Source organism: Tasmannia lanceolata, unplaced genomic scaffold (genome assembly GCF_043159265.1).
Source record: "Tasmannia lanceolata isolate RefF3 unplaced genomic scaffold, GAP_Taslan_0.1 ptg000037l, whole genome shotgun sequence".
In the NCBI taxonomy this organism is placed as follows: Eukaryota; Viridiplantae; Streptophyta; class Magnoliopsida; order Canellales; family Winteraceae; genus Tasmannia; species Tasmannia lanceolata.
Genome location: NW_027518714.1, coordinates 28,010,709 through 28,037,098, shown reverse-complemented (window position 1 = coordinate 28,037,098; position 26,390 = coordinate 28,010,709). Strand labels below are relative to the sequence as shown.

The window sequence follows — 26,390 nt, the reverse complement described above, 5'->3', positions numbered from 1 at the left end:
TGGAGGGCTAGGATCAACCTATGGAAATGATTTTACGGGCACAACCGATTGATGTTGTGTTCCATCACATGGACGGTTTGGATCAACCTATAACCCGCTATAGATCAGAGGGTTCGGATCAACCTACGAAAATTATTTTTGGGGCACAACCTATGTAGGCAGTGGCCAATCTAATGGACGGTTTTGGATCATCCTATGGTACGGGCCATACCGTACATTTTAATAAAGTGAGGAGTGCGATCATCAAAATACGGTGAGTAGTGCCATTATAGAATATGGTAGTGAGGACATTAGCACTATATATATAATTTGAAACCATCGTTGTTACTTGGATGTTCCCACGCGGGTTAGGTTCAACCCGAACCCGACGGGTTCAACCTGAATTTGGGTTGGGTCGGGTTAAGCTTTTTCACAAATCGGGTTGGTTTGGGTTGGGAAAAATCAACCCGAATTGGAAATCGGGTCGATTTGGGTTGGGCTGTCGGGCAACCCGACCCGAAACCCGAATTTGGGTTCCATCTGAAGAAGTACTGTATATGTGTTTTTCTTTTTCAACATTAAAATAGTCTCCACAGTCCACAATGGACGGTTTGGATAATCCTATGGTGCGGACCATACCGTACTTTAACAAAGTGAGGAGTGTGATAATCAAAATATAGTAGTGCGGATAACATTTCCCTTTGTTAATTGTTAGTCCCTGTTTGGTTTGGATTTTGAGAACCGATTGTGAGTTAAAAACTGATTATTGGTGACTCACTATTGGTTCTCAAAATCCAAAACAACCCGCCTTGAGTTGAGGTGGTCAACAATTGGTACCATATCAAATCAGGTCAGCTCGACCTAACCCGACCCAACCCAATCCGAATTGGAAATCAGGTTGGGTCGGGTTGAGGAAATTGCAAATCGGGTTGGGTCGGGTTGAACCCAATCGGGTTGAAAATCAGGAACTACTTTTCCTTATTCACTATGTGCGGATCAAATTACGGAAAGTTTGATATTACGAATGCAGGACACCGGTAAAAATATTGACGAATTCTGAGCACCTTAAGAGGAACAACAATTATGGAAACCTCTATAGATGGAGGGCTAGGATCAGCTTATGGAAATTATTTTACAGGCACAGCCTATTTATGTTGTGTTCCATCACATGGACGGTTTAGATCAACCTATGATGTGGTTTGTATAATTCTTTATCGGCCCGTGCATCGCACGTTGTTTTTTTGCCATCTAATGGACGGTTTGGATCATCCTATGGTACGAGCCATACCTTACATTTTAATAAAGTGAGGAGTGCGATCATCAAAATACGGTGAGTAGTGCCATTATAAAATATCGTAGTGAGGACATTAGCACTATATATAATTTGAAACTATCGTTGTGACTTGGATGTTCCCACACGGGTCGGGTTCAACACGAACACGACGGGTTCAACACGAACACGACGGGTTCAACCCAAATTTGGGTTGGGTCGGGTCAGGTTAAGCTTTTTCACAAATCGGGTTGAGTTGGGTTCGGAAAAATCAACCCGAATTGGAAATCGGGTCGGGTTGGGTTGGGCTGTCGGGCTACCTGACCCAACCCGAAACCTGAATTTGGGTTCCATCTGAAGAAGTTTTGTATATGTGTTTTTCTTTTTCAACATTGAAATCAGGTCGGGTCGGGTTGGGTTGTCGGGCTACCCGACCCGACCCGACCCGAAACCCGAATTTGGGTTCCATCTGAAGAAGTTTTGTATATGTGTTTTTCTTTTTCAACATTGAAATCGGGTCGGGTCGGGTTGGGTTGTCGGGCTACCCGACCTGACCCGACCCGAAACCCGAATTTGGGTTGCTTCTGAAGAAGTTTTGTATATGTGTTTTTCTTTTTCAACATTGAAATAGTTTCCACAGTCCACAATGGATGGTTTGGATAATCCTATGGTGCGGGCCATACCGTACTTTAATAAAGTGAGGAGTGTGAGCATCAAAATATAGTAGTGCGGATAAGATTTCCCTTTGTTAATTGTTAGTCCATGTTTGGTTTGGATTTTGAGAACCGATTGTGAGTTAAAAACTGATTATTGGTGACTCACTATTGGTTCTCAAAATCCAAAACAGCCCGGCTTAAGTTGAGGTGGTCAACAATTGGTACCATATCAAATCGGGTTGGGTCGGGTTGAGGAAATTGCAAATTGGGTTGGGTCGGGTTGGAAATCGGGTTGGGGTGGAAAATATGGGTTCCTCGGGTTGGGTCGGGTTGAGACCCAAGTTGCACCCCCTAACGATGACCAAAAAAATACTTTTCCTTATTCATTATGTGCGGGTCAAATTACGGAAAGTTTGATATTACGAATGCAGGACACCTGTAAAAATATTGATGAGTTCTGGGCACCTTAAGAGGAACAACAATTATGGAAACCTCTATAGATTGGAGGGCTTGGATCAGCCTATGAAAATTATTTTACGGGCACAACCTATTTATGTTGTGTTCCATCACATGGACGGTTTAGGTTTAGATCAACCTATGATGTGGTTTATACAATTCTTTGTCCGCCGTGCATCGCACGGGGTTTTTTTTGCTAATAGTCCCTGTAAAGCTCTTCGAAACCAATTAAAAAGGAAAAGAAAAGACAAGTTGATTTCGTCCAATTTTTAAAACATGGTAGTGCGGATCTCAGCAACGAAGATAAAAATCCATCAAGAATGTGTAATAGATCAGCCGCGAAATGCCTTTTACGATGGACCCTAGCAAATCCCCATCATCAACTTAAATACCTCTAAAAAAGTTAAAATCAAGAAAAAGGGGGAGCGAATGTCATGTATCAAAGAAGAGGATTCTCTGGAATTCCACATCTAAAACTGAACGCTTCTCGTCATGGTTATAAATGGAGACTTCTTTTGCTCTGTTGATTCCCAAATCGTCAGACTTCCTTCACCTTCAATATGTCTCTCATTTCAGTTCTCCTTTCCAATGGACAAAACCCACAGACCTTCGCTCTTCAAAACCCACACCACCCTTTTTGAAACCCTTTTCAATAAACAGAAAAACCAGTTTCGATAAAAAAGTCACATCCACAAAAGGCGAACTGGATTGGGTCTCCGATAAAATAAATCCTAAAGGGATTTCTAAATCATCCACCACCCAAGAGAATTATACGCTAATCCTACGACAATGTATTGAATCCAAAAGACTAGATGAAGCCAGAGATTTGTATTTTAAAATGAAAGACCAAGGGCTAGAACCTGGGATCTTTCTAGAAACAATTTTAGTTGACCAGCTTTTGAAATCTCGCCACGTCTCCAATGCATTTCAAGTGTTTGAGAAAATGACAAAGAGAAATGTTGTCACTTGGACTTCAATTATTTCCGGTTGTGTTCAAAATGATCGTCAAGAAATTGGGCTTTCTCTGTTTGTCGAAATGCTCGAATCAGATATTGTTCCCAATGATTTCACCTTCAATGTCGCAATCCAGGCTTGTGCTGACCTGGAAGAAATCAATGTTGGAAAACAAGTACATTCACTCGTAATCAAATCCGGACTTAATGGTGATTGTAGGATTGCGAATTGCTTGATTGATTTTTACTCAAAATGTTGCTTAGTTGATAATGCCAATAAAATTTTCGATAGAATGTTAAAGCCAGATTTGGTATCTTTCACTACCATGATCGCTGGTTTTTCTATGAACAATTTATTTGAATCGGCTGTTAGAGTGTTTGAACAAATGCGAAGATTGGGATTAGACCCAAATGAGTACACAATTAGCAGTGTGTTAGCCTCATGTGGGTGTTTGCTCTGTGAGCAGATTCATGGTTACATGATTAAAACCTTGCTTGATCAGAGCTTCTATTGTGCAAGTGCTTTGATCGAGTGTTACTCAAAAAACAATTGTGTTCGAAGAGCAATGTTGGTTTTTGAAAATTTAGATTGTAGAAATGTAGTCATTTGGAGCACAATGATCTCTTGCTGCACACGAAACGGGCTAGTAAATGAAGGCCTGGAACTTTTCTGTGAAATGGTGTATTCAGGGGTGGAGCCTAATGAGTTCACATATGCCACTGCTATTGGAGCTTGTGGGTTATGCTCTGAATCCTTTAGTTTGGGACAGCAACTCCAGTGCTCTGTAATTAAGCTGAATTTGGGATCCATTGATCGCATTTTCAATGCTTTGCTCACCATGTATGCTAGAAATGGCAAGGTTGAAGAACTGGCAACGGTGTTTGAGAAAATCCAGGACCCTGATATTGTTTCTTGGTGTGCTACTATATCTGGCTATTCCCAGAATGGGTTTAATGAGAAATCTGCAAGCCTTCTTTGCTTAATGCATAGGAAAGGGATTAACCCAAATGAATTTGGATTTTCTAGTGCTCTAAGTTCTTGTGCTAATGTTGCATTATTAGATCAAGGCAGGCAGTTCCACGGATTAGCGTTGAAGTTGGCGTTTGATTTTGATGTTTGTGTGGGGAATGCTTTGGTAAACATGTATGCTAAGTGTGGAAGTATTGAGGATGCATGGTTGGCATTTGATATGATGCCTATCCATGATGTCATGTCATGGAACACATTGATTCATGGGTATGCACATCATGGACATGGGAGGAAGGCACTTCAAGTGTTTGATGAAATGGTGGAGTCAGCTGGCATTGTGGCTAACCATGCCACATTTGTGGGGGTCTTGAATGCTTGTAGTCATGTTGGTTATATAGAGGAAGCATTTGGGTACTTCAAGGTCATGGAAAGTCACTACAGAGTTGAACCATCGATCTTGCACTATGCATGTATGATTGACATGATGGGTCGAGCGGGAAGGCTTGATGATGCAGTTCAAATCATTGAGCAAATGCCGTTTGAACCCGACTCTTTAATATGGAAGACGCTGTCAGGGTGTTGTATAGTGCATAAGAATCTAGAGATAGGAAAGTTTGCGGCAGAAAGGGCTATTGAGTTGTCGCCAAAGGACTCTGCAAACTATGTACTTCTATCTAATCTGCATGCTACATGTGGAGAATGGGAGGATGCAAATAGGCTGAGGAAGACTATGGAGGAGAGGGGCCTGAAAAAGGTTGCTGGTTGGAGTTGGATTGAGATAAACAGTGAAGTTCATGCCTTTATTGCAAGAGATAGGTCTCACCCGAGAGCAAAGGCTATCTATGAGAAGTTGGAGGAACTTGTAAAAGAAATGAAAGAGGAGGGTTATTTTCCTGACCTAAGCTTTGGCTTATATGATTCATAATATCAGTAGATGTGAGATAATGGGGCACTGTAACTTTTCAGGACAAAGAAGGCGACCTACTGACTATTCAAACCTCAGAGTATTCGGATGCACATGCTTTGTTCACATTCTATTCCCTGTGCTCAACCTGCCTTTCTATCATTTTTTTTCCCACCTGGAGAGAACTGATTGAATCGAGGTTCTTATCTCATCGAGGGATGGCACTTTCTTGTGGAAGCCAAAGATACTGAAGGTAAATTGCATGGATATACACTGTACAAACGAAAACCAACTCTAAATTATGGCATGTCACTCGACTCCTTTGAATTCTTTCTTAGGAAAAATTACAGATTTCCAGTATTCTTCTCTGTTGTTGTTTATAAGAAAAGTATTAATATTTAATTTGATTTATCATGTAACTATGGAAGTTATTGGCTGAAGACTAAAATCATCTCTGTTGATACAATACTCTCTCTCTCAAAATATTGAAAAAATGTGGGATGAAAATCAAACTTCTCCACACTAATATCTTTTTGTATGGACATGCGTGCTGATTATCATAGAGAACTTATGTGGAGGATATATACATACATACATACATATATAACATAGAGAGGGTATTCCTAAAAAATCATGTCCATATGATCATGCTAATCGTTGATTTGTGGAGGTTTGAAATGGACGGCTATAAAATGGGTCCATTTTGTGCCTCTACAAAGCAAATGGTTAGGATGATCCTATGGAGATGATTTTGTAGGAGCACTCTATCTATGTTAGGTCCTATGGAATGAATAGGTTGGATGAGTCAAACAAAATGGGTTGATGCCCTATTTGTAGTGGCTAATTCAGATACGCTATCTCAGGGACATGGTTTTAAATTTCGGCCGAAACGTTTCCTTGCGGCCGAAATATTTTGGTTTCGATGGAAAACGAAACGAAATTCACAGTGAGTCGGAAAAGTACCAAACTTCGCCGAAACGTTTAGGAAATTTTGGCCGAAACGAAAAAAAATTAGGTGAAATTTCGGAAATTTCGGTGAAACGTTTCGGAAATTTCCGAAATTTCTCGGTGAAATTTTTACAAGATTTCGTCCGAAATTTCGTACCGAAACCGAAACGTTTCGGTTTCGCTGATGAACAAAACCGAAACCGAGATTTAAAACCTTGCTTAGGGATACCTCACATACATTGCTAGAGAGAGAGAGAGAGAGAGAGAGAGAGAGAGAGAGAGAGAGAGAGAGAGAGAGAGACTTATAGTGGGACAGATATACCCTGAAGAACATAAAAGGGGCAAATAAAGAAGAGAAATGATTGAGAAAATTGTATGAGCAACTAATAATGTATAACTGACAGAACTATTATCTAACATAGATGCGGTGAAAGTCAGTAGTATGATCCATTGATAGTCGGGCATGTGCCAATATTTTTGACAAAGAAGCAAATAAATGCATCCCATTTTGTTATAAGAATTTCAACCACTGGGAGGTTGAGGATGTTGCCTATAGACGTATCTCCTTGCCCAATACAGATAATTCAAGAACCCCACCAATCCAAGGACAGAAAGTAACCAATAGTAACGATCAAGGTAGTTCTTGTTCAAGTTATTACCCTCCAACCACCCAATCCCTCCTTCTCCATGTTTGGTAGCTCTGTTCACCATGTGAACAAGAACAGAGCCCATCAAAGCAGCCAACCCAACTATACACCAAAAAATAGCTGTCCCCAAAGATTTCATCCCTCTCGATGATTCGCTATTGAAGAACTCTAGCAACCCCACGAATGTAGACACATCGGTGATGCCCATAACTAAGAACTGCACTCCTAACCACAACACAGACATGGGCACCCCGGTCCCAGATTCTAGCAGCCCATGCTCCTCTGCAATTTTCTTCCTTTTCCTTTCTATCACCGCGGCCACACAAGTTGCCACTGAGGTTGATATGAAACCAACACCAATGCGTTGTAAGTGGGTGATGCCAGTCTTAAAACCTGTAATCCTCCGTGCAAATGGCACAAATAACTGGTCATAGGCAACTAGGAGAATCATCTGAAAGATCATGGGGATTACCAGGAGAGTTGCTGGAGAGATATGAATATTCCCCAGCTTGATGTTCATCGTGCTGCCCTGCTGGACTGTGAATAATAAGAGCTGGGGAATGGGCATGTAGCCGAACACGGCGCAGATGAAGATGGGTAGCATTCGAAGGACAACCTTTGTCTCCTCAACTTGAGTCACAGTGCAGAGAGACCGACTTCCTGTATTTCCATGAAAAACTGAAGCTTTGTCGAGGCATCTGAGAACAAAAACTAGCACACTCTCAGCGAAATGTGAGTTTTTCAATTACTGATCCAAGTCTAATTTGGAGGACTGATTAAGAATTGAATGTTTTTAAATAGTGAATTACCAATAACAAAAATCAGACATAAAAACCAATCATGCTACTGGAATCCTTAAGCTGATGACTACACTTGAACTTGTGTAATTAATCACAATGTTTGATATCTTTTTGAGAAATTTGGTCTTTGATTTTCTTTTCTTAATTGTTGAGTTAATGGATAACCCATGATTTTGGATTAAAACAAATGTGAATGTTTGAGATCCATTTATTTATACACCAAGAGAATATCGCTATTCATTAACTCTATTTATTATTTTGCACAAATTTAATTCTCTTATTTTCATAACTATACTTGTCAGTCTGAAGAAATTGTTGATTTGATTCTTTATCATGCTTTATTGTTGCAATTCTTTTTCTCTCCAGCTAAACTTCAAACTAAGACTTGGTCGAGTGAAGTCCTAATTCCCCATGTTTGAGTAGGTAAGTTATGACTCAATTTGATCAAGTTAAATGGTATTATACTCACAGTTTTCCTTCATAAGATTAAAACTTTTATTATACATGTATTAAATGTACTGTGTAAGGTATGAAATGAGACATGCTAAAATATCTAAATACAAATGTTTGGTAAAAAAAAGTATAAATATTGTAGTCAACTGTATGTAGAATGGTACATATAGTTTTGAATACAATGTTGACTCGACTCGATTGAAACATTAGACAAGTGAATTTATCAACTCGGTTTTGTTCAAAACTCAACCAGACACAGGTTTGAGTCAATTTGGTTGATGAAGATAAATATTTGACTCATCTTTTTCCACCTTCAAACACGATATATTTTGGTGTTGACCTGTACAGCTGAGCTACCAAGCCAACTGTGGTAATTAGTCCGGTCAATAAATTCTGAATGAGGTGAAATCTTGACCGGTTTGAGTCAGACTCTAAGGTCTTAGTCTGATTCAAAATGTGGGTTTCAAATATTGGCTCTTAATCATGCAAAAAGTGATGATGGGACTTACTTGAAACCCTTTGTATGTGGGAGCACTTCCTCACTCACCATCTCTTCCTTCACAAGTTCTTTATGCAAGTCTTCTTCATTTTCAGGTAGAACAAGCTTTCTCTTTCTAAATGCAGCCACAAAAACCTGAAGAAAATAGGGTGAAATAAATCAGCCATCCCTATTCCTTGCTGCATAGGATTACAGACAAAAACATGGAAAATCAAAGTATGTGGCTGAAAAAAGCTTGAGGCTTGTTTGATTAAAAGAGTAGATTCGGCAAGTATGAAACAAAGGTAGAAAAGAAAAGAAAATTTATTAAATCAAGTTCAAGTAGCCGTTTAACTTTATCCAATTCTTATCAATTCAAATCGAATAAGCGAGTTTTTCAAGTACCCATTCAAGTAATGAAGTATTGGTTCTAGATTGTGCTAGAAAAATTGTTAAACATCACATAATCTGGGTGGGGAAAAGCTCTGTACCTGCATAATTCGAGTTAGAGGACTGCATCTTGGGCGCTGGTTGCGGTAAAAGGAGAAGCCTGATCCGAGCACGATAACTCCTAGTAGAACAACAAAGGCAGATAGAGCGAAACCATAATCCCACCCCTTGTTGTTCTCAATCCACACTATGAGAACTAGGCCTGTCAGTGATCCTACCGAAATGCTGAAGGTGAACCAATTGAAGAAGCTAGACTTCATCCCCGACTCAATTGGATCGTCATCGTCAAATTGGTCTCCTCCGAAAGATGCGAGGTTGGCACGAAGACAACCTTCACCTAAGGCTATGGTGTACATGGCTATGTAGAGGATGGCAGCGTTGTACCCATGAACATGGTTGCAACTGCTCAGTTTTCCGAGAGTATTGTTGCATTCTTGTGGCTTGAGTGATGGAAGATGTGCTTGGATGGCTAGCAAACTAAATCCCTTCAAGAGAAACAGAATGTGATTCTAGAGAGAGTGATAGAGTAGAGCTGAAATTAAATAGTACAGTAAATCAAGTTCAATGCATCCAAAAGTTCTCAAGTAATTCTTGCATAGGTTGTAGTATTTAATTTAGAAACTGAGTAGGTTTTGGTCATTTCCACGAGTTTTTAATCATTTGATGCACATTAGAGATCATTAAGTTTCTGTATCATACCACGAAAGAGAAAAGACAAATTTTTGAGTGACTTTGAAAGCCACCATTCAAATGATTAAGTTCATTAAATTAATGTTGAAACCCAATTTGTTGTGCACGTGTTTACCATGTGACGGATTTGGTTTAGTTGGACAAACTTATGGTCTGTCATATGATCTATTAAATAGGAACTAATTAGTATGATTTCTGTTGTCATTGATTTTATTTGAGTCCAGATTTGTTAGGAGCTAAGGTTGTTTAGGAGTATGTGTTGATGGACTGTTTTTCTATGTTCAGAAGGAATAAAGGAAGTAGAATTTCATTTTAAATTAATGTTGAAACCCAATTTTTTGTGTGCGTATTTACCATGTGACAGTTTTGGTTAAGTTGGATAAACTTACGGTGTTTCATATGGTCTATTAAATAGGAACTAATTAGTATGATTTCTGTTGTCATTGATTTTATTTGAGTTCAGATTTGTTAGGAGTTAAGATTGGTTAGGAGTATGTGTTGATGGACTGTTTTTCTATGTTCAGAAGGAATAAAGTAAGCAGAATTTCATTTTTTTTCTTGTGTTCTCACAAGAGAAGGACTGTCACCTTGATGAACCATTCACAGCTCCATATTTCCCTTAGTTTTCTTCTTGAGGTATCTATCAGATTAACTCAATCCTAGCACCTGTAATCCTCTCTTAGTTGTAAATCCCTCTCTCGACCCTTCCTCTTTCCTCGCAGTGAACAGGAAAGAAAACAATCTTCTATTCATCATAACTGATGTGACTCTCGTGTTGTTTCCTTTAGGTTGTAGAATAAACCTTATATATTGTGGTTCTGTCAAAATCTAAACCTATTTATTGTTTTTAAACTATCGTGCCTCCATCACTCTCCTAATTATATTTGAAAACTAGAGAGAATTGGTAATCTTTAGGCAACTAGCCTATATTTGGAAACAAGACAAATCACAACAATCTCCACATTTCACAACAAACTCTTCCTTGGTTTATTTCATAGTCACCTTGAAGTTCTCTATTAGTAACTCCGCCTGTTTACTATCAACGTAAATATCTATTAGCATGAGGAGGCACTAGCTACACAGTCCATCTAATCATCCTAATCCTTACTCTACCAACTCGATCAGTACGTCCAAAGCACATATGTGGCTACCAAATGAGGGATATTGATCTATCATCTCCCAGTATAGGAACTACCACTTCTCCATTGTCTTCAGCATGAAAAATCATCACTCCGATCTCTTCTCCCATCGCAAAAGAGACCCTACAGAAGCATTTGTCATCGAATGCATCTCATTCTAGTTGCCCATCTCATATGAATGCTATTGAAAATTGCATGCCCTAGCAAGACGATACGGACTTGCCCCACACTTGTCTCCCATCATTAGGACCATATAGTCCCTTGTGATTTTCATACCTGCTAAGTGATATTAGATTTCTCTATATCTTTGGGACATACCGTACAGCACCCATAAGCGTGGACCATTCCATCAAACTGTTAGTGTAAATGTCCTAACACATGTATTAATCTAATAAACTTTTATTAATTGATTGGTTTCATAATATTTATTGGGTAAATTAGAAGAAATGTGTAATGTGATTTTCATATCAAACACAAGTTTTTCCTCGGTAGCTCATGCAGTATTTCTCCTGGCTCATTAGGTTTTTCACAGACTGAATTAGTATAGCTGTTACACTATGGTACTTTATAGTCTTTTCATTTTTGCTAGTTGTCCTTAGTAATCATTTCATTAGTAAGTGGTGTCTTTTTTTGGCCATTTACCATATGGAAGTTATGTTAGTTGATTGGTGGTTGGTAAGGACTATCTATATAAATCCCCTTCTTCATTTTTCATAGACTTGTATTTTTATTTTTGAGAATTAGAGAAAGCCTCTCTTGTTTGGAGAGAGAGAGAGAGAGAGAGAGAGAGAGAGAGAGAGAGAGAGAGAGAGAGAGCTCTTCTCTTATTTGATGAGAAATGGAATTGCAGTTGAGTGTTCTAAGTTTTTCTGTTCTTTTTCCATCATAAATCTTGTTGTATGTAAAATTTGGAGATGATTTTACTCAGTTCTTTATTTGTTTTCGGGGCTCTCGTGTATCCTCTCTTGATCCAGAGATTTCAAATCTGTTCGTTCTTGTCATCCTGCTGTAATCTGCTGATTTTCAAGTGAATTCTTGCCAAATTTCATTTCAACTCCAGATCTGTAAGGGATTTCTTTTAAATTCATTGAATAGAGATCAGATCTGAAAGTTTTGTTTGCACTTCAGCATCGCCATCTCCATCAGTAGCAAAGTAGGAGTGTCTTGCCCATAGATTCAAAGATCCTAAGGAGCATGGAGATATAATATTCTCATCCTTTGCAGGCCTAAAATGTTCCTAATTGTGCTGGAGACTAGACATCTCTCCCTGTACAATTGGCACCAAGCCTAGCCCCCATACACACTTGGTGGTTTATCTCAGTTACTAGGGTAGAGACACTAAGCAGGTAGCATGGGTGTGGTAAACGGTTTGCGCACTTAATGTGATCACTATATCCTAGAACAACTCATGGATAATAAATAAGGCAAAGGTTATTCTACACAAATAGGACCCTTAGTTGGTCCATGGGTCCACTCTGTAATTTGGTCTTCTTTACAATGGTTCTCGGTTGAGAATCATATTTTGGCATGCCTTACTATAGGGTAATCCATGAGATCAATAGGGATGCACAACAAAGAATCCACTACCTCGAAAAGAGGAAAATCATTTACGATTTCAATCACAGCACGAACCTCTAAAACCTGGCCAGGTGATTTGATAAAAATGGTTTATCAACTTCCAAATATATACATAGATATTTATGTGTGTGTATGTGTCTGTGTGTGTTGATGAATAGAAGGTATGCCAAGTGGTGGGCTCAGGGGTAATAAGTGTCCATCCCACGTAGGACCCAGCCCAGTAATTGAAGATTGGAGGAATGATATATACATTTAGATGTAATAAAGGGTTTGTTGGTAATTTCATACTCATCTTTAGGGCAATGCTTTGGTGAGGGCTGCTTGCCTATGTGCAATCGTAGTTGGACTACAGAGCTTGGTGGCAGTGATACTCTTTGAGTCTTGTAGGATGAGCCGTCGGATCCTTATGACGATCCCACTCATAATTCACTTGATTAATGAGAATTCTTAGAGAATTCAGGTCCCAAATTTATAGTGTGTTGACATATATATTTAATTATGTGTATAAGTCGAGAATATACGCTCTAGCATTGGTATATGTACTCTAGTACAAATTCGATAGTAATGGTGTATGTAAGAGATTAATTGATTGTCTAATTAATTAATTAATTTGAATAAAGGGGGGAGGTAGAGTGGGTTTGTTGGACACAACACACTGATTTTTAAAATTCTATTTGGCTAAGGGAATTAAGAGGAAACAAGGAGGTAAGAGAAAATCAGGGTAATTAAGAGAGAATATGACACAGAGTAGAGATACTTTTTGAACTCCATTTCGTAAAGTCGGGTGGGAGTCTCCTCTCCCATATATGGCATTAAGAGAAGGTGTACGAAAATTGCAAAAGTATCGTTTCTTCTCTTCCCTCTCCTCTCTTGTCCCTCCTCTCTCCTACTGATGCAGGTGCATCTTATTCGAGCATGCAAATCAACGGCCTACGTTTATCCCTAATCATGAAGAGTTTTAGTTTAATTAGGATTTTCTTAGTAGGGCGAATTTACCAGAAGGTTGCTGTCTAAAATCTTAGAAGTTTTAGAAATTTGAGTGTTTTTAGGATAGTTTAGATTGGATAAATATTGGGTGAGATATTTTAGGAGTATTCGTTTCTTTTGTTTCCTTATTTTAGTAGATTTTGGAAATCTAACAAAAGCCTATAAATAAGGCATTGTAAAACGTTTTTGATGGCTTTTGATTAACGAAAATTTGAGTTTCTTTGGTGGAGAAGAGTCTCCTCTTTTATCCTTTGCTTTGAAGAAGAATATGTAAGTTTTCTTCATGAAAACTTCTGATTCTCTTTAGCTTTCTAACCTGTTTTTATGGAGGATTTTTGTCACAAAGAAGCAGCCGTTCCTGCTTCAAATTTCAGCTATCCATCCACTACCCCTACCCTTGATTATCTCAGCCGTTAAACCAGCCCATTGTATCCCTCCATCTTTAATTCGTTCAACCCCATGAGCCTTTTTTTTATTACCCACAAACCCCTCTAATCCTATACTCTAATCACCCCCTGTTGTCCACCAACAAACCCATCTACTTGAACCTCTAAACCGTTCCTTTGTTTCAATCTTACTCAAAATAGATACCCTCCTTGTTCTTTGACAGACCACAATTATTGAGATTGTATCCGTCCAATTGATATTTGAGCTTCCGCTATAAACCATCTCATTATTTGGTATCAAATTATTCCCTTCCACGATAACCCCTGCGTCACTTGGTATCAAAGCTTCCGCTATCCTATCCGCCCCTACGTCACTTGGTATCAAAGCTTGCGCTATCCTATCTGCCCCTACGTCACCTACCTTCCCGTTAGGCCATTGGATTTGCACCCTTTAATCTTGCTTTCTTTAGCTTAGAACAGCGAAGGAGCATCGTAGATCGTCCATCGTCTGAGCGTTTGAAGGACACCATTATTTCAACTTCTGGGATATCATCTTGGGAAGATCGGAATTTGAGAGGGAGTAAATCAAGAAGAGATATTGTTCTTTCGATCTTAAGGTATATGATTCTAGATCTCCTAAATTTAATTTTCATAACAAATGATAATCCAATAACTAAGATATTGTCAGCGATAAAAAGAAAAATAAAATAAAATATAGGTTTTCGCAAAGATTACTTGTTTTTCCGCCGCATTTGTGACCCCCCTTTTCAAATACGAGCATCTTTGATCTTCACTATCTCGAAAGACATGGCTTAACATGTTGACCCATCTGTGAAGGACACTCACACTAAACCTAACATTCTTTCTTAGAACGTGTCCACATATTCCCTCCTAGAACATACATGACCAAAATACCCAAAATATAGAATCCACTAAGAGAAGTGATAATAATCTCCTATGGAAACTGTGAGGACATCTCCAAACTATCTTATTCTGCTCACCCGGGATAAAGTAAACATATCAGCGGGTAGCACATCATCCGTAGAGGAGGTAGGCAAACCATAAGAAGAATTACCAGCAGCGAGATGTGCCAAGTGTGGCTGGAGAAGCTTGGGATGAATAGTATAACAAGTGTCGACGTGATGACCCTCTCTCTGACAATGAGTATAGTATGAGCGGTCACGACGACTACCACCACAACCCCTGCCATGCCCAAAAGTACCACCACCACGACCAGAATGACCGCCACCATCATAGGCTGTCAGGGCATTGCTATCAACAGAAACAGCTAGTGAGGAGTCACTCAGAGGCACTGCTGGGAACTAGAATAAACCTCTGTGAGGGAGGGAATAGATCCAGAACCAATAATTTGCTAGCGTAGATGAACGAACTCAGAACCCAGACTGCCAAGGTAGTGGATAACACGGAGCTGGTCTCGCTGATGGGTAAGTACTGTGATGTCAGAAGTGAGGGGCATAAAGAGATCATGCTGGTGGCAAAGGGAGATGAACTGACCATAATGTGCAGTGAGAGACAAATCCCCACGGCGGAAACGCATCCACTCGGAATATGTGGCACAGATGCGGGTGAGGTTGTCGACCCCAGAATAGAGAAGTGTAGTTGTAGACACCCCATTTTGTCAAAATTGTGCTAATGATAGGTTGTCACGAGGATGTTTCCTATGATGTGTCCCGGAGCGTCTCTGGCCTTTCTCTCTCTCATTTTCAAAGTGAAAATTTTTCAATGAAAAAATTATGTTTCAAAGAGTTGTTTAAGCCGAAGCTCGTCTTTGCAAGGCACCCGCCTTTTACGGCACCCGCCTTTTACGGCACCACAAAAAAGCCTGTTTTTACACGGCACTGAACCGAAAATTAACTTTTGGAATAAAGAAGCTTCTTTTCGGAAACCGATAATCACTTTCGAGAACCAAAAATCGATTTTGGGAACAAAAAAACTAAGTTTTTATATTAAAATAACCTCCCCTGCGATTTCCCAAATCGCAAGTTGCAGTTTGGAAATCGCGACTTGCGATTTAACCATAGCTAATCGAAGGTTGTGATTCCAAATCGCAACCTGCGATTTGGTTTGCCGACATGACACTGGAGTAAGACCAAATCATAGGTTGCGATTTCTGTTTTTTTTTTCTTATAAATACAGGTTTGGTTTTTAGTTTTAAAACAAATCAGAATCAGTTCAGATTCAGATCAAAATCAGATCAGATCTTCTAGGTTTTTTTTTTCAGTTTCTGCTTTTCTTAGAAGTTAGTTTCTTTCAAAGTTTCCAGAGAATGAGAGAGAGAGAGAGAGAGAGAGAGAGAGAGAGAGAGAGAGAGACAGAGACAGAGACCAGAGAAATGTCCCGAATTTCCTTAGAAATTGGCACTATACCACATTCCTCTCGAAATTTCTTATAAACCCCGGGCGTCGGCACTCTGCAAAAATTTTGAGGATTCAGAGCGACACCACTCTACTACAAGCTTATGGATGCCGGCATTCTGCCAAAATCCTGAAAACCCACTCTACTACGAGCTCGAGGACACTGGAATTTTGCCGAAATTCCAACGGAAATACTATTCGTTTGCTAGGTATATTTAACAGCTTTCCGTATTTCATTTACAAAACTAGGGAATGGGAAGTTATATTGTTTGGGGATCCTCTAGCCCCAAACCCTAAACGAAATCCCCTTCTTTTCCTTTTCTTTATTAAAATGTAGACTATTTTCTGAAATCCGGTTATTTGTACGCAACAAACAATATGATTAACGATGGACCATTCTCCTCGGTATTTGTAAGCTGCAACGGGGAAATATGGGCCTCGACCCACGCCCCACCCCCTGAATAAACAACCAAAAGACCTAAATTCCTTATTACTTTCTCCCTTTCCTTCAGTTTAAAACCCAATTGGAGAATAAGCTTAATCGTGATAAAGGTTTGACACTAATTTCTGCTAAGTTTTCCTAAAATCACGAAGTCAACTCAAGAGACCGGGTTTACCCGAGCATGAGGGGTGCCTAATACCTTCCCTGGATGTAACCATATCCGTTATCCAAATTTCTGTCCAGACCATGCCTAAAAACAGTGTTACTTACAGGTTCTAGGCTATGACCTTGACTGTGACTTTGGTCACTGGCCTTCTTGTGAAAGGGTTAATAGGGGGGGCGTGATGCCCTATTAGTAAAGGTTTTGAAGCAAGCGGGGGGGGGGGGGGGGGGGGGGCAACTTGCATAATAACCCACTGGTAAACCTCTATCCGTTAGTATTGAAAAACAAATTATAGTCATTTATGCTGCTGTAGAGGGATTGGGGATTCTGTTTCTTCACTTACCAATGATCCTTGCTTTTTTATATTTTATTTAATTTCATGGGATTGATCTCCTTTTTTCAGACCCTTCAGATCTTTATCCCTAGTTCATAAGAAACGCAGGCACGAGTCCTAGATCCTAACATAGGTGGCGACTCTAAGAATATCTTTTCTATGAAATTCGGACCTTTATCCCAAGCTCCCAGGAAACACAGACATTTACAAACACCTCCTGATCCCAAGGAAATAAAAAAGGATAATTAAGCCAACAACCAGCAATACACCACGTGCACTCATCGCAGCGTACGTTCTCGAGTGTGGGGAAGCGCGCTACCCCCCCCCCCCACCACCCAGTATGATCCCCGATATGCTTCAATGTAGGAATAAGCATCATCATTGCAGTTATAGACAGAGTCATACTCTGCCAAAGAAGTGTTCAAATCATCGCATCCCCCCTGCTCCCATCGATTGTAGGTAGGATCAGTAGAAGATGGAGGATCCTGGTGAATAAGGCTAGGCTTGCCGCAAGCAAGGAGATATGTATCGATAGTGACTTCCAAGATAAGTAGTTGGTCCCATCCAATTTAACAGTAGTCATCTATGGGAATGAGCCCTCCACAAGAGAAGAGTAACTTAGAGATGGAAGAGCCGAATGTGGTTGCGATGCACGGACCTCATTGCTCGTGCCGATGGAGGGATCCTCAATGACGGGAGGATCCATGACGACAAAGATATAGAGAAGACAACAACCACAACAATCGCTTAAAAACAATACGATAAGGGGGGAAAACTAGATTGGGCCAAATATCATATCACAGCTCTGGTGTGTGTGGGGAGAGAGAGAGAGAGAGAGAGAGAGAGAGAGAGAGAGAGAGAGAGAGAGAGAGAGAGAGGGAGAGAGAATATAGAATAAGAAATCGGAGCCACGAACAAGAAAAAAAAAGAGGGGGCAGAAGAGGATTTAGAACATGAGGCTTAGGGTATTTTTTGTTTTTTGGGGCAGGTGCTAGGGCTTCAAAGAGTTTGTGGGGGTGGGGAGTTCTCAGGAGTGAAAGAGGAGAAGAGGCCGCGGGAGCAAGGGAAAAGGCGTAGAGGGGCGAGGTGGGGGGTGTCACAGAGAAGGGAGGTTGTTGCATGAGAGGGGGGTTGCCGTGAGGAGAGGAGAGGGGATGCCACAGGGGAGGGGTGCCATGGGAAGAGGGGGTACCGTGGGAAGAGGGGGGTGCCACGGGAAGAGGGGGTACCGTGGGAAGAGGGGGGTGCCACGAGTTTGCAACGGGAAGAGGAGGGTGCCACGGGGAGGCGAGGGTTGCAGGGGGACAGGGGGTTGCCGCGGGGAGGGCAAGCGTGCCGCGAGCATAGGGAAGGGCAGAGAGACAGAGAGGAGGCGCCGAGGTAGGCTAGGGTTAGGGTTAGGGCCACAGGGTGAGTCTAGGGTTAGGGTTTGAGAGAGATAATGAAGAAAGAGAGGGGTGACAATGGTGGTCCCTAGGGGATCAAAACCCTAGGGCTTTTATACAATGTTAAAGAAGAGAATGGGAGAAGAAGATAGTGATTTGGAGTGATCTCCCCCTCCTTGCATTCACGGTCAATCTGTATAGGAGAGAACTCGTGCATTGATAGAAATTATAAGAAAGGTAAGAGTTCCTTTTCCACTAGAATACTCTTAAACTAAAATGACAGTGAACAATTCTAACTACTAAGTATAATATTAAAAAGGACTCTCTTCCCTATTAGAAGTACTCTAACTAGGAAACATAAAAGCAAGCTAAATCCACTTTCCATGGAGTGGTGGACTATTGGAAAATTTCTAAATTGTTATTCCTTGCAGCTAGGAAAGTTGCCCCATCAGATCCTCATACTTCTAGAATCGTCTTTTCTTTGGCTTAGAGCATAGCGAAGAAACGTTCTTCTCATCCTCCTTGTGCAATCCCAAGAAGCCACTACTACGACTTCAGAGGTCTCTTTTTTGAGAAGATTAGAGACCAAACGTGGAGTGTATCAAGCGTAGGTTGTAGATCTGACAATCATAAGGTATATGGTTTTTGATCTCTTTATTTTATTTTGAAAACCATTGAAATCTAGTAAACAGGATCTTAGGAAAGGAAAAAGGGATAAAAAATTTTGAATGTATATTTTACCAGTTTGATCTGTCGTGCCCTGCGTTCCCACAGTACCTACTTTGTCCGGCACCCATATCGACTAACATTCAGCCCCTCTAAGATTCTAAGTTTTTAGATGGACAGCTTTCCAGGACAAAATCCAAACCATCGATCATCTTCTTCGCCGCCATATGCTCATTGTAGATCCTTGTGCCATCTGCATGGATGCAAGAGCGTCTGTGGATCATTTGTTACTTCACTACAAGTATGCTAAAGAGGTTTGGCCTAAAATTCTTGACATATTCGGAATCTCTTGGATATCTCTTATTGGCGATCTCCTGGATCAATGTTTTTTTGTGACTTGGCCCAAGAAAGTCTTGATCTTATGGAAGCTAGTTGTAAGCCTAAAGGTTGTTTTGATGATTCCAATCACAAGTGATTATAATTACTAATTGTGTTTGATGTTCTTAAATTGTATAAGCTGTAGATTTAACTAAGGTTCAAAGTCGAGGAAGCTTCGATCAAGGCAATGAAGCAATCTTAAAGATTTAAAGAAGTCAAAGAGACAAGAAGATCCAAGCAGATGATGACTTAGAGTATAGAAGAAGATCATATATGAAGATCTAATGAAGTTCGACTTTAGATTGCATAAAGTTCAATTCCTTCACTAAAACCCATTAGAGTCATCAAAGGGGGTTTAAAGGGACCTTAGACAAGTTAAATTAGCAAGGGAAATCAAGTGGACCAAGTCTCTTGAAGTATAAAACCATAAATTTAATGAAGGAAGGAAATTGAACGAGGTTTGTTTGACCGAGCCATCTCCGACCGAAGTCAAGGAAGCTTGGATCAAGGCAATGAAGCAATCTTGAAGATTTAAAGAAGCCAAAGAGACAAGAAGATCCAAGAAGTTGATGACTTGTAGTATAGAAGAAGATCATATATGAAGATCCAATGAAGTTCAAGACTTTATATTGCATAAAGTCCAATTCCTTCACTAAAACCCATTAGAGAGGCATCAAAGGGGGTTTAAAGGGACCCTAGACAAGTTAAATAAGCAAGGGAAATCAAGTGGACCAAGTCTCTTCAAGTATAAAACCATAAATTTAATGAAGGAAGGAAATTGAAGGAGGTTCGTGCGACCGAGCCATCTCCAACCGAGGGCCCTTCAGCCTCAAAAAAAAAAAAAAAAGGTATGCTGGGCTTTTTTTATTCTGGCCATAATGCCTAGTTTTTTTACTAGCTGTTAGGCACTTCAACGGCTAGTTTCTTGCCCCACTCCTCTATATAAAGGGTATTCAACCCCTTAGACATTTAACACACTCAGTAAACTTATTTTGGAACATCTCAAGAGTGATTTACACACCCTTTGTGCTTATTTTATGAAGGATTGGATTCTAAGGCCAAAATTTATGTATTTTGATCATCTTGTTGTAGCCTTTGAAAGGCATCTTTCTTTCTTTTATAATTGTTCTTGGCAAGTGTTTGGAGAAGTAGAGCCATCTTCGAGGTAAAGTGAAGGGAGCGTAGAGCCACCTCCGACAGCAAGTGGAGGAGACGAAGAGACATCTCCATATTGTAACAGTTTGATCTTCACCGTTAAGAGAATTAGGTTTTAGTGGAACCACCATCCTTTTTGGTGGAGTGGATGTATGTCCGAGTTTGGACCAGACCACTATAAAAATCTACGATGCAATCTTTCTCCCTCTCTTTCTATCTTTCATTAGCACTTAGAGTTTTATTTTCCTTATTTTCATTGATTAACTTGTTCTTTGGTTTAAATTGCCTTAATTCTTTTAAAATAGAGAAATTTTCTAAAACCCAATTCACCTACTCCTCTTGGGTTGCCACCTGAGCCTCATAGTATTTTCACTAGTCAGATTGGCCTCAATATGGCTATTATGGAAGGCCTCGATAGGAGATGAGTGCTCTCACATTCAATTTCTTGGGCTACAATTCTCCCTTACATCATGGTGCACTCGCCGTCAGAAATTAGGCTGTGTTGGAGGGAGATATGTATGAGCTTTGACCGTGCAGTTAAGATGGTCCGTAGATGGAGCCTCCCTGAGCCTAGGTGGTTGAAGTTAAATTTTGATGGCTCTAGCGTTGGCAACCCAGTCCGGCCGGCATTGGAGGCCTTATCAGAGATGAATTTGGTGTCACCTAATCAGTTTTCTCTACACCTATTGGAATCAAGGACTCTATTGAAGCGGAAGTGAGGGCTGCATTTGAAGCAATCAGATTGTTAGCTAGAGGAGATCTAAATAATTCTATCATGGAAGGCGACTCCTTGACTGGAATCATATGGTTAGATGGGAGGCACACTCCCCTCTAGAGGTTCTCTGAGATGGTGAATCTCAACACTCCCCTCTAGAGGTTCTCTGAGATGGTAAATGAGATTCTGGAAACTCTGGAAGGACACTCATACTATTTCAACATACTACTCGGTCGGCAAACAGGGAAGCTGATAGGTTCACTGGGGCCGCAGTTGATTGTCTGTCATTGTAGATTTTCTACCTCCTTAACTACGATTGTTTGTTTTTTTCTTGATGTATTTGGTTATATTCTCATTGTGCTCTCAACCTGGTTTGTTGTGAGCCCTCCTTTTCATTAATAAATCATTACCATTAAAAAAAATGCCAGATTCACATATGACCTTGCAAAAAAGGGAGCAAAGGGCGCCCCTGTTGTTCAAATTCCACTGAAGGCATTTCTGATGTTAACTTTCTGTGCCATCTTAAATGGGATTTGACCAATGGGGGCGCCCTTTGCCTTATTTTTTGCATGGGCGCCTGTGAGTCTTGACTCCCTTAAAACAAAAGAAAAGGGTGTTTAGAAACAAAAATAAAGGGTTGAGAGAATGATAAAAAAAAGTTCCAGCAAATTTTGTCCTAGTGGGCCATGTATTTTAACTACAATTAAGGGTCTGTTCAATTGAGGGTAAATAGGGGGTAAAACATTCATTTACCCCCGGTGCAAAATTAAACGTGTTCCAATAATCAAAATATAATCAACTTTCCTCGTAAGTTATTTCCGTGCTACCATCTATTTACCCTGAAAGAGGCTAAATGGCATACATTCAAGGAGGTAGTAATCAAAATACGCCGAATCATGTTAAAATGACCAGATTTAAGGGTGGCAAAATCAACCAAACCGATTCCGAACCGAAACCGAACCGATTCCAAACCGAAACCGAACCGATTCCGAACCGAAACCGAACTGAAAATTCTGTTTCGGTTTGGTTTAACCAAACCGATTCAAATTTTGGTTCAGTTTCGGTTCGGTAGAACCAAACCGATGATTGGTTCGGTTTCGGTTTCGGTTTAGTTTCGGTTCGGTTTGGACAATGATAAATGTGCCCTTTTCATAGGAAAATGATTAATATGCTCCTTTTCATCGGTTCGGTTTGGTTCGATTTGGAGTGTATGATAGGTTCGGTTCAGAGTGTTTCAGTTTCGATTTCGGTTCGGTTCGGTTCGGTTTGGAGGTAAGCATGTTCGGTTCGGTTTCGGTTTGGGGGTCAAACCGAACCGAAACCGACTGTTGCCACCCTTAACCAGAGTTCTCCTATCATGGAAAATGCCCTATATACCCTTATGACATTCAGGATAAAATGACTAGAATATCCTCGAGTCATGGAAAATGACTAGAATACCCTCGTGTCATGAAAAATGACTAGAATACCCCTATAACATTAAAAAGATCAAAATTCGTCGTATCGGGTAAAATGACCATAATGCCCCTGCATCATGGAAATGGCCGAAATACCCCTCTATTTGACCAGAATACCCTGCATCATGGAAATGACCAAAATGTCCCTATATTGGGTGAAAATGACCAAAATATCCCTGAGTCATTGAAAATGACTAAAATATCGACATGAAACGATGAACATACCCACCATATAGGGTAAAATGACTAGAATACCCTCGAGTCATGGAAAATGACTAAAATACCCCAATATTAGGTAAAATTGAACACAATACTCTGAAGTCATAAAAATGACTAAAATACCCCTATAACATAAGAAATAATCAAAATGTCATATAAGGTAAAAATAACCATGATACCTCTGCATAATGAAAAATGACCGAAATACCTAGGGTGAAAATGACCAAAACACCTGTCATAGAAAATGACAAAAATACCCTTTATGATATAAAAATGATCAAAATACCCCAATGCAGAGTAAAATAACTAGAAAACCCCGGAGTCATGAAAATGACTAAAATACCCTCATAACAAAAATGATCAAAATCCTCTGTATTGGGTAAAATGACCAGAATACCCGAGTCATGGAAAATGGCTGACATACCACTATCAAGTGGGTGAAAATGACCAAAATACCCCTAAGTCATGTAATATGATTAAATTATCCTTATGACATTTACCCTCTACAATATGTGGTCCTGGAATGCTAGAAATAATATACCCCCTCTGTAGTTACATGGTAAGTAGATTACATCGAAATGATTTACCCTGAAATGGATTTCTCCCTCGTATTTACCTTCAGTGGAACAGACCCTAAAGGGAAATGATATCTTCTCTCCCCCCCCCCCCCCCCATACACACACACAAAACGGATAAAATCCCCTCTTTTAACTGTTTCTGTGAGAATGGTTCACTGCTTGAGGATAAATTCACCCCCTTTAACGTTTTTCTTTGCCTTTAAAACTTAACGAATAACGTTAATGGGGGATTTTATCCCGGGGGGTGGCGGGGGCGAATATCATTTCCCCAATTAAATTAGTTTATAGTTTGTACTCTGTAGTGACGAATCTTTGTATGCGTTTCTATGAGAAATAATGGGAAATGAAAGCACACAACCATGTTTTGATATTTGCGCTAACCCTTCTTGTCTTTTATCAAAGGTAATTGCAGTTCCCAAAAAGCACTCAAAAGCCAATGAAAAAAGAAAGGCTCTTACAGATAATTCAGACAGAGACGGAGAGATTTACCAAAGAGCAAAGAGCTCCTAATCTTGTTGGGCGATCTACTGTTCTCTCTGTGGCTATGTCCTGTTTTCAGTTTTATCTGTAGCCTGGTGGAATTTTGTTGTTTGTATTTGTTGTTTCTGTGTTGACTTGTAGCCTTTCTATCTCTTGTATATTTTCTCTCTTCTTAATGATATCTGGCAGGGGTTTGCCTAACCCCACTTACCCATCCAAAAAAAAAAAGATAAAGAAAAGAAAAGAAGAGTTTGTGCAATTATTAAAACAGGGTTGTGCTGATATCATTTCCCCAAAAAAATTTGTCTGAAAAAGATTCCTTCTAGAACCATTGGTCATTGCTTTAAAAAAGGGTGAATGACAAGACTTCATTACAATACCATGGGGTCTGTGCTTTAAAAATGGGTGAATGCCAATCATGCAATACAAATATACCAAATAATGTGTCTTTTTTGTAATTGAGGCTCCATTCCTTTTGACGTAAAAATGGACGTAAAATTTGTTTTATGTTGAAAGGAACGGAGTCTGAATGTAAAACAAACTTTACGTCCATTTTTACATCGAAAGGAACGGAGCCTGAATGTAAACTTTTGCCTGCATGTAGTGTTTTGTTCGTAAAAACCATACGGTATAATTATATGATTGGCACAGGTTTTAGGCCAAAGAAAGTTGAAAGCTAGGCATATCAACTGGACGGTTTAGATGCAACGACATTTTGGTCTTTTTATGGAGAAAGAAATCTATCATTTGCTCACAAATTAAAATGATGGGACGACTGGATATGCAAAATTAACTCCATTGCGATGACTCCATTGTAAATTGTTAAATTAAACCATAAGACTGTTTTTGCAAATAAGACAAACTAGGATACTACTTTTGCAAAAAAAAAAAAACCAACCTTAAGAAAGGCCATTCCATGAGTGGCAAACTGGCAATCGAATCTACCTGTACCAAATCCAGAGATGATTGAAAGCATATGATTTTTCTATATATAGAATAAACCCCTTTTCATTTGTCGCTTAGATTCCTGACCTTTATCAAGCATTAGGAATATATTTTATTATAATTTAAGGATGAGAACTGATACCCACTCCATTTTAATAATTTTCTCGCCGGTAGTTATATTCTAATATTCCTAATGAGAAGGGGTGTAGAAATCAAAACAAGGGGACATGAGAGAGAAAGGGTTACCAGAAACTCAAAGGGGCCAAAGATGAGTATGGCTCTGAACCTTGTAATGTATGAGTCAGAGAGGAAACCCCCTAACAAGGCAAACGCACAAGTACCACCTATGAAGTTAGTGAGAGTAGTAGAAGAATCGGCCACCCCCATGTGCATGGTTTTGTGAAGATATGTCACCATGTCTAGCACGTTTGACATAAAGGCCATGCTCGACATCCCCACCATAACTGCAACAAATCAACCATCAATTCTTGTTAAGATTATGTTAGATCATATATGGTAAGATCTGACTGTTGGATCATTAAAGGGTGAGATCAGAAATGTTTATCGCAATTCTGATCTCGTGCCACTGAACCTAGAGCTAAGATCAGAATTGTGATCTTTATCAAACCCTCTCGCTCACACACAGAAATGCTATTAACTCCCTCTCCTTCTAATTGCCACATCTTTTCTCAGTATGGGTCTACCTTATGACAGATGTTCAACACTCTCTCTCTCTCTCTCTCTCTCTCTCTCTCTCTCTCTCTCTCTCTCTCTCTCTCTCTCTCAGTAAAAAGAGATAACTGATAAAGGGAAGGTTTGGGCTTAGGAATTTTTGCTTACAGTAGATGAAGAATGCAGCTCTGGTTCCCCCATGTCTGTCTTTGTTGATGGGGTTTCCCTTCCAGTCCATAAACCTCTCCAATCCCATGTTGGCTTAGAGCCTTCATGCAAATACTGCCACTTCTCCTTGTTGCTCTATATATACCTTTACGGTATTTTGGAATAACAAGGTTACTGATATTGGCACTACCATGTTTGAATAATTGCACAAAATCTGCTTGTCTTTTCTTTTTAATGGTCTTCCAACGTCCGAGTGGTTTTTGGCAACTGCCGCAATAACCATTGATAGCTGTTTAAATAGCAAAAGACAAGCAGAGTATGTGCAATTATCAAAACATAGTAGTGTCAATATCAGTAGCCATGAACAATGACATTTCTTAATTTAGTGAAGTGATATCGGCACTCCCTTGTTCTCAACCGGTTGGACTATCTCTCTCAATTATAAGCATGAATTTTAGAGGAGGAAAGTCCATTCTTCAAAAGGGAAGTTTGCAATGATTTGTCATCTGATTTT

The 26,390-nt window shown here is 39.8% G+C and overlaps 2 protein-coding genes across 5 annotated transcripts; one reads left to right on the top strand and one right to left on the bottom strand.

Moving 5' to 3' along the window:
• The first annotated feature begins 2,783 nt into the window (after positions 1–2,783).
• LOC143861914 (putative pentatricopeptide repeat-containing protein At3g01580) lies at positions 2,784–21,653 on the top strand. 3 transcript variants are annotated; one of them, XM_077372886.1, is made up of 3 exons: positions 2,784–5,441; positions 7,950–8,006; positions 21,023–21,653. In XM_077372886.1, exon 1 carries the CDS (start codon positions 2,864–2,866, stop codon positions 5,207–5,209), a length of 2,346 nt encoding a protein of 781 aa, XP_077229001.1. In that variant the 5' UTR covers positions 2,784–2,863; the 3' UTR covers positions 5,210–5,441; positions 7,950–8,006; positions 21,023–21,653. The 3 variants fall into 3 exon arrangements, with proteins under 3 accessions (XP_077229001.1, XP_077229002.1, XP_077229000.1); XM_077372887.1 differs by lacking the exon at positions 7,950–8,006 and having other exon boundaries at positions 21,019–21,653; XM_077372885.1 differs by lacking the exon at positions 21,023–21,653 and having other exon boundaries at positions 7,950–8,158.
• Positions 6,511–26,100, bottom strand: LOC143861916 (protein NRT1/ PTR FAMILY 4.5-like). 2 transcript variants are annotated; one of them, XM_077372888.1, is made up of 6 exons: positions 25,877–26,100; positions 25,283–25,500; positions 24,990–25,036; positions 9,006–9,441; positions 8,546–8,670; positions 6,511–7,481 (listed from the first exon to the last, which is right to left on the bottom strand). In XM_077372888.1, exons 1-6 carry the CDS (start codon positions 25,962–25,964, stop codon positions 6,659–6,661), a joined length of 1,737 nt encoding a protein of 578 aa, XP_077229003.1. In that variant the 5' UTR covers positions 25,965–26,100; the 3' UTR covers positions 6,511–6,658. The 2 variants fall into 2 exon arrangements, with proteins under 2 accessions (XP_077229003.1, XP_077229004.1); XM_077372889.1 differs by lacking the exon at positions 24,990–25,036 and having other exon boundaries at positions 9,006–9,449.
• Between the last annotated feature and the right edge of the window lie 290 nt (positions 26,101–26,390).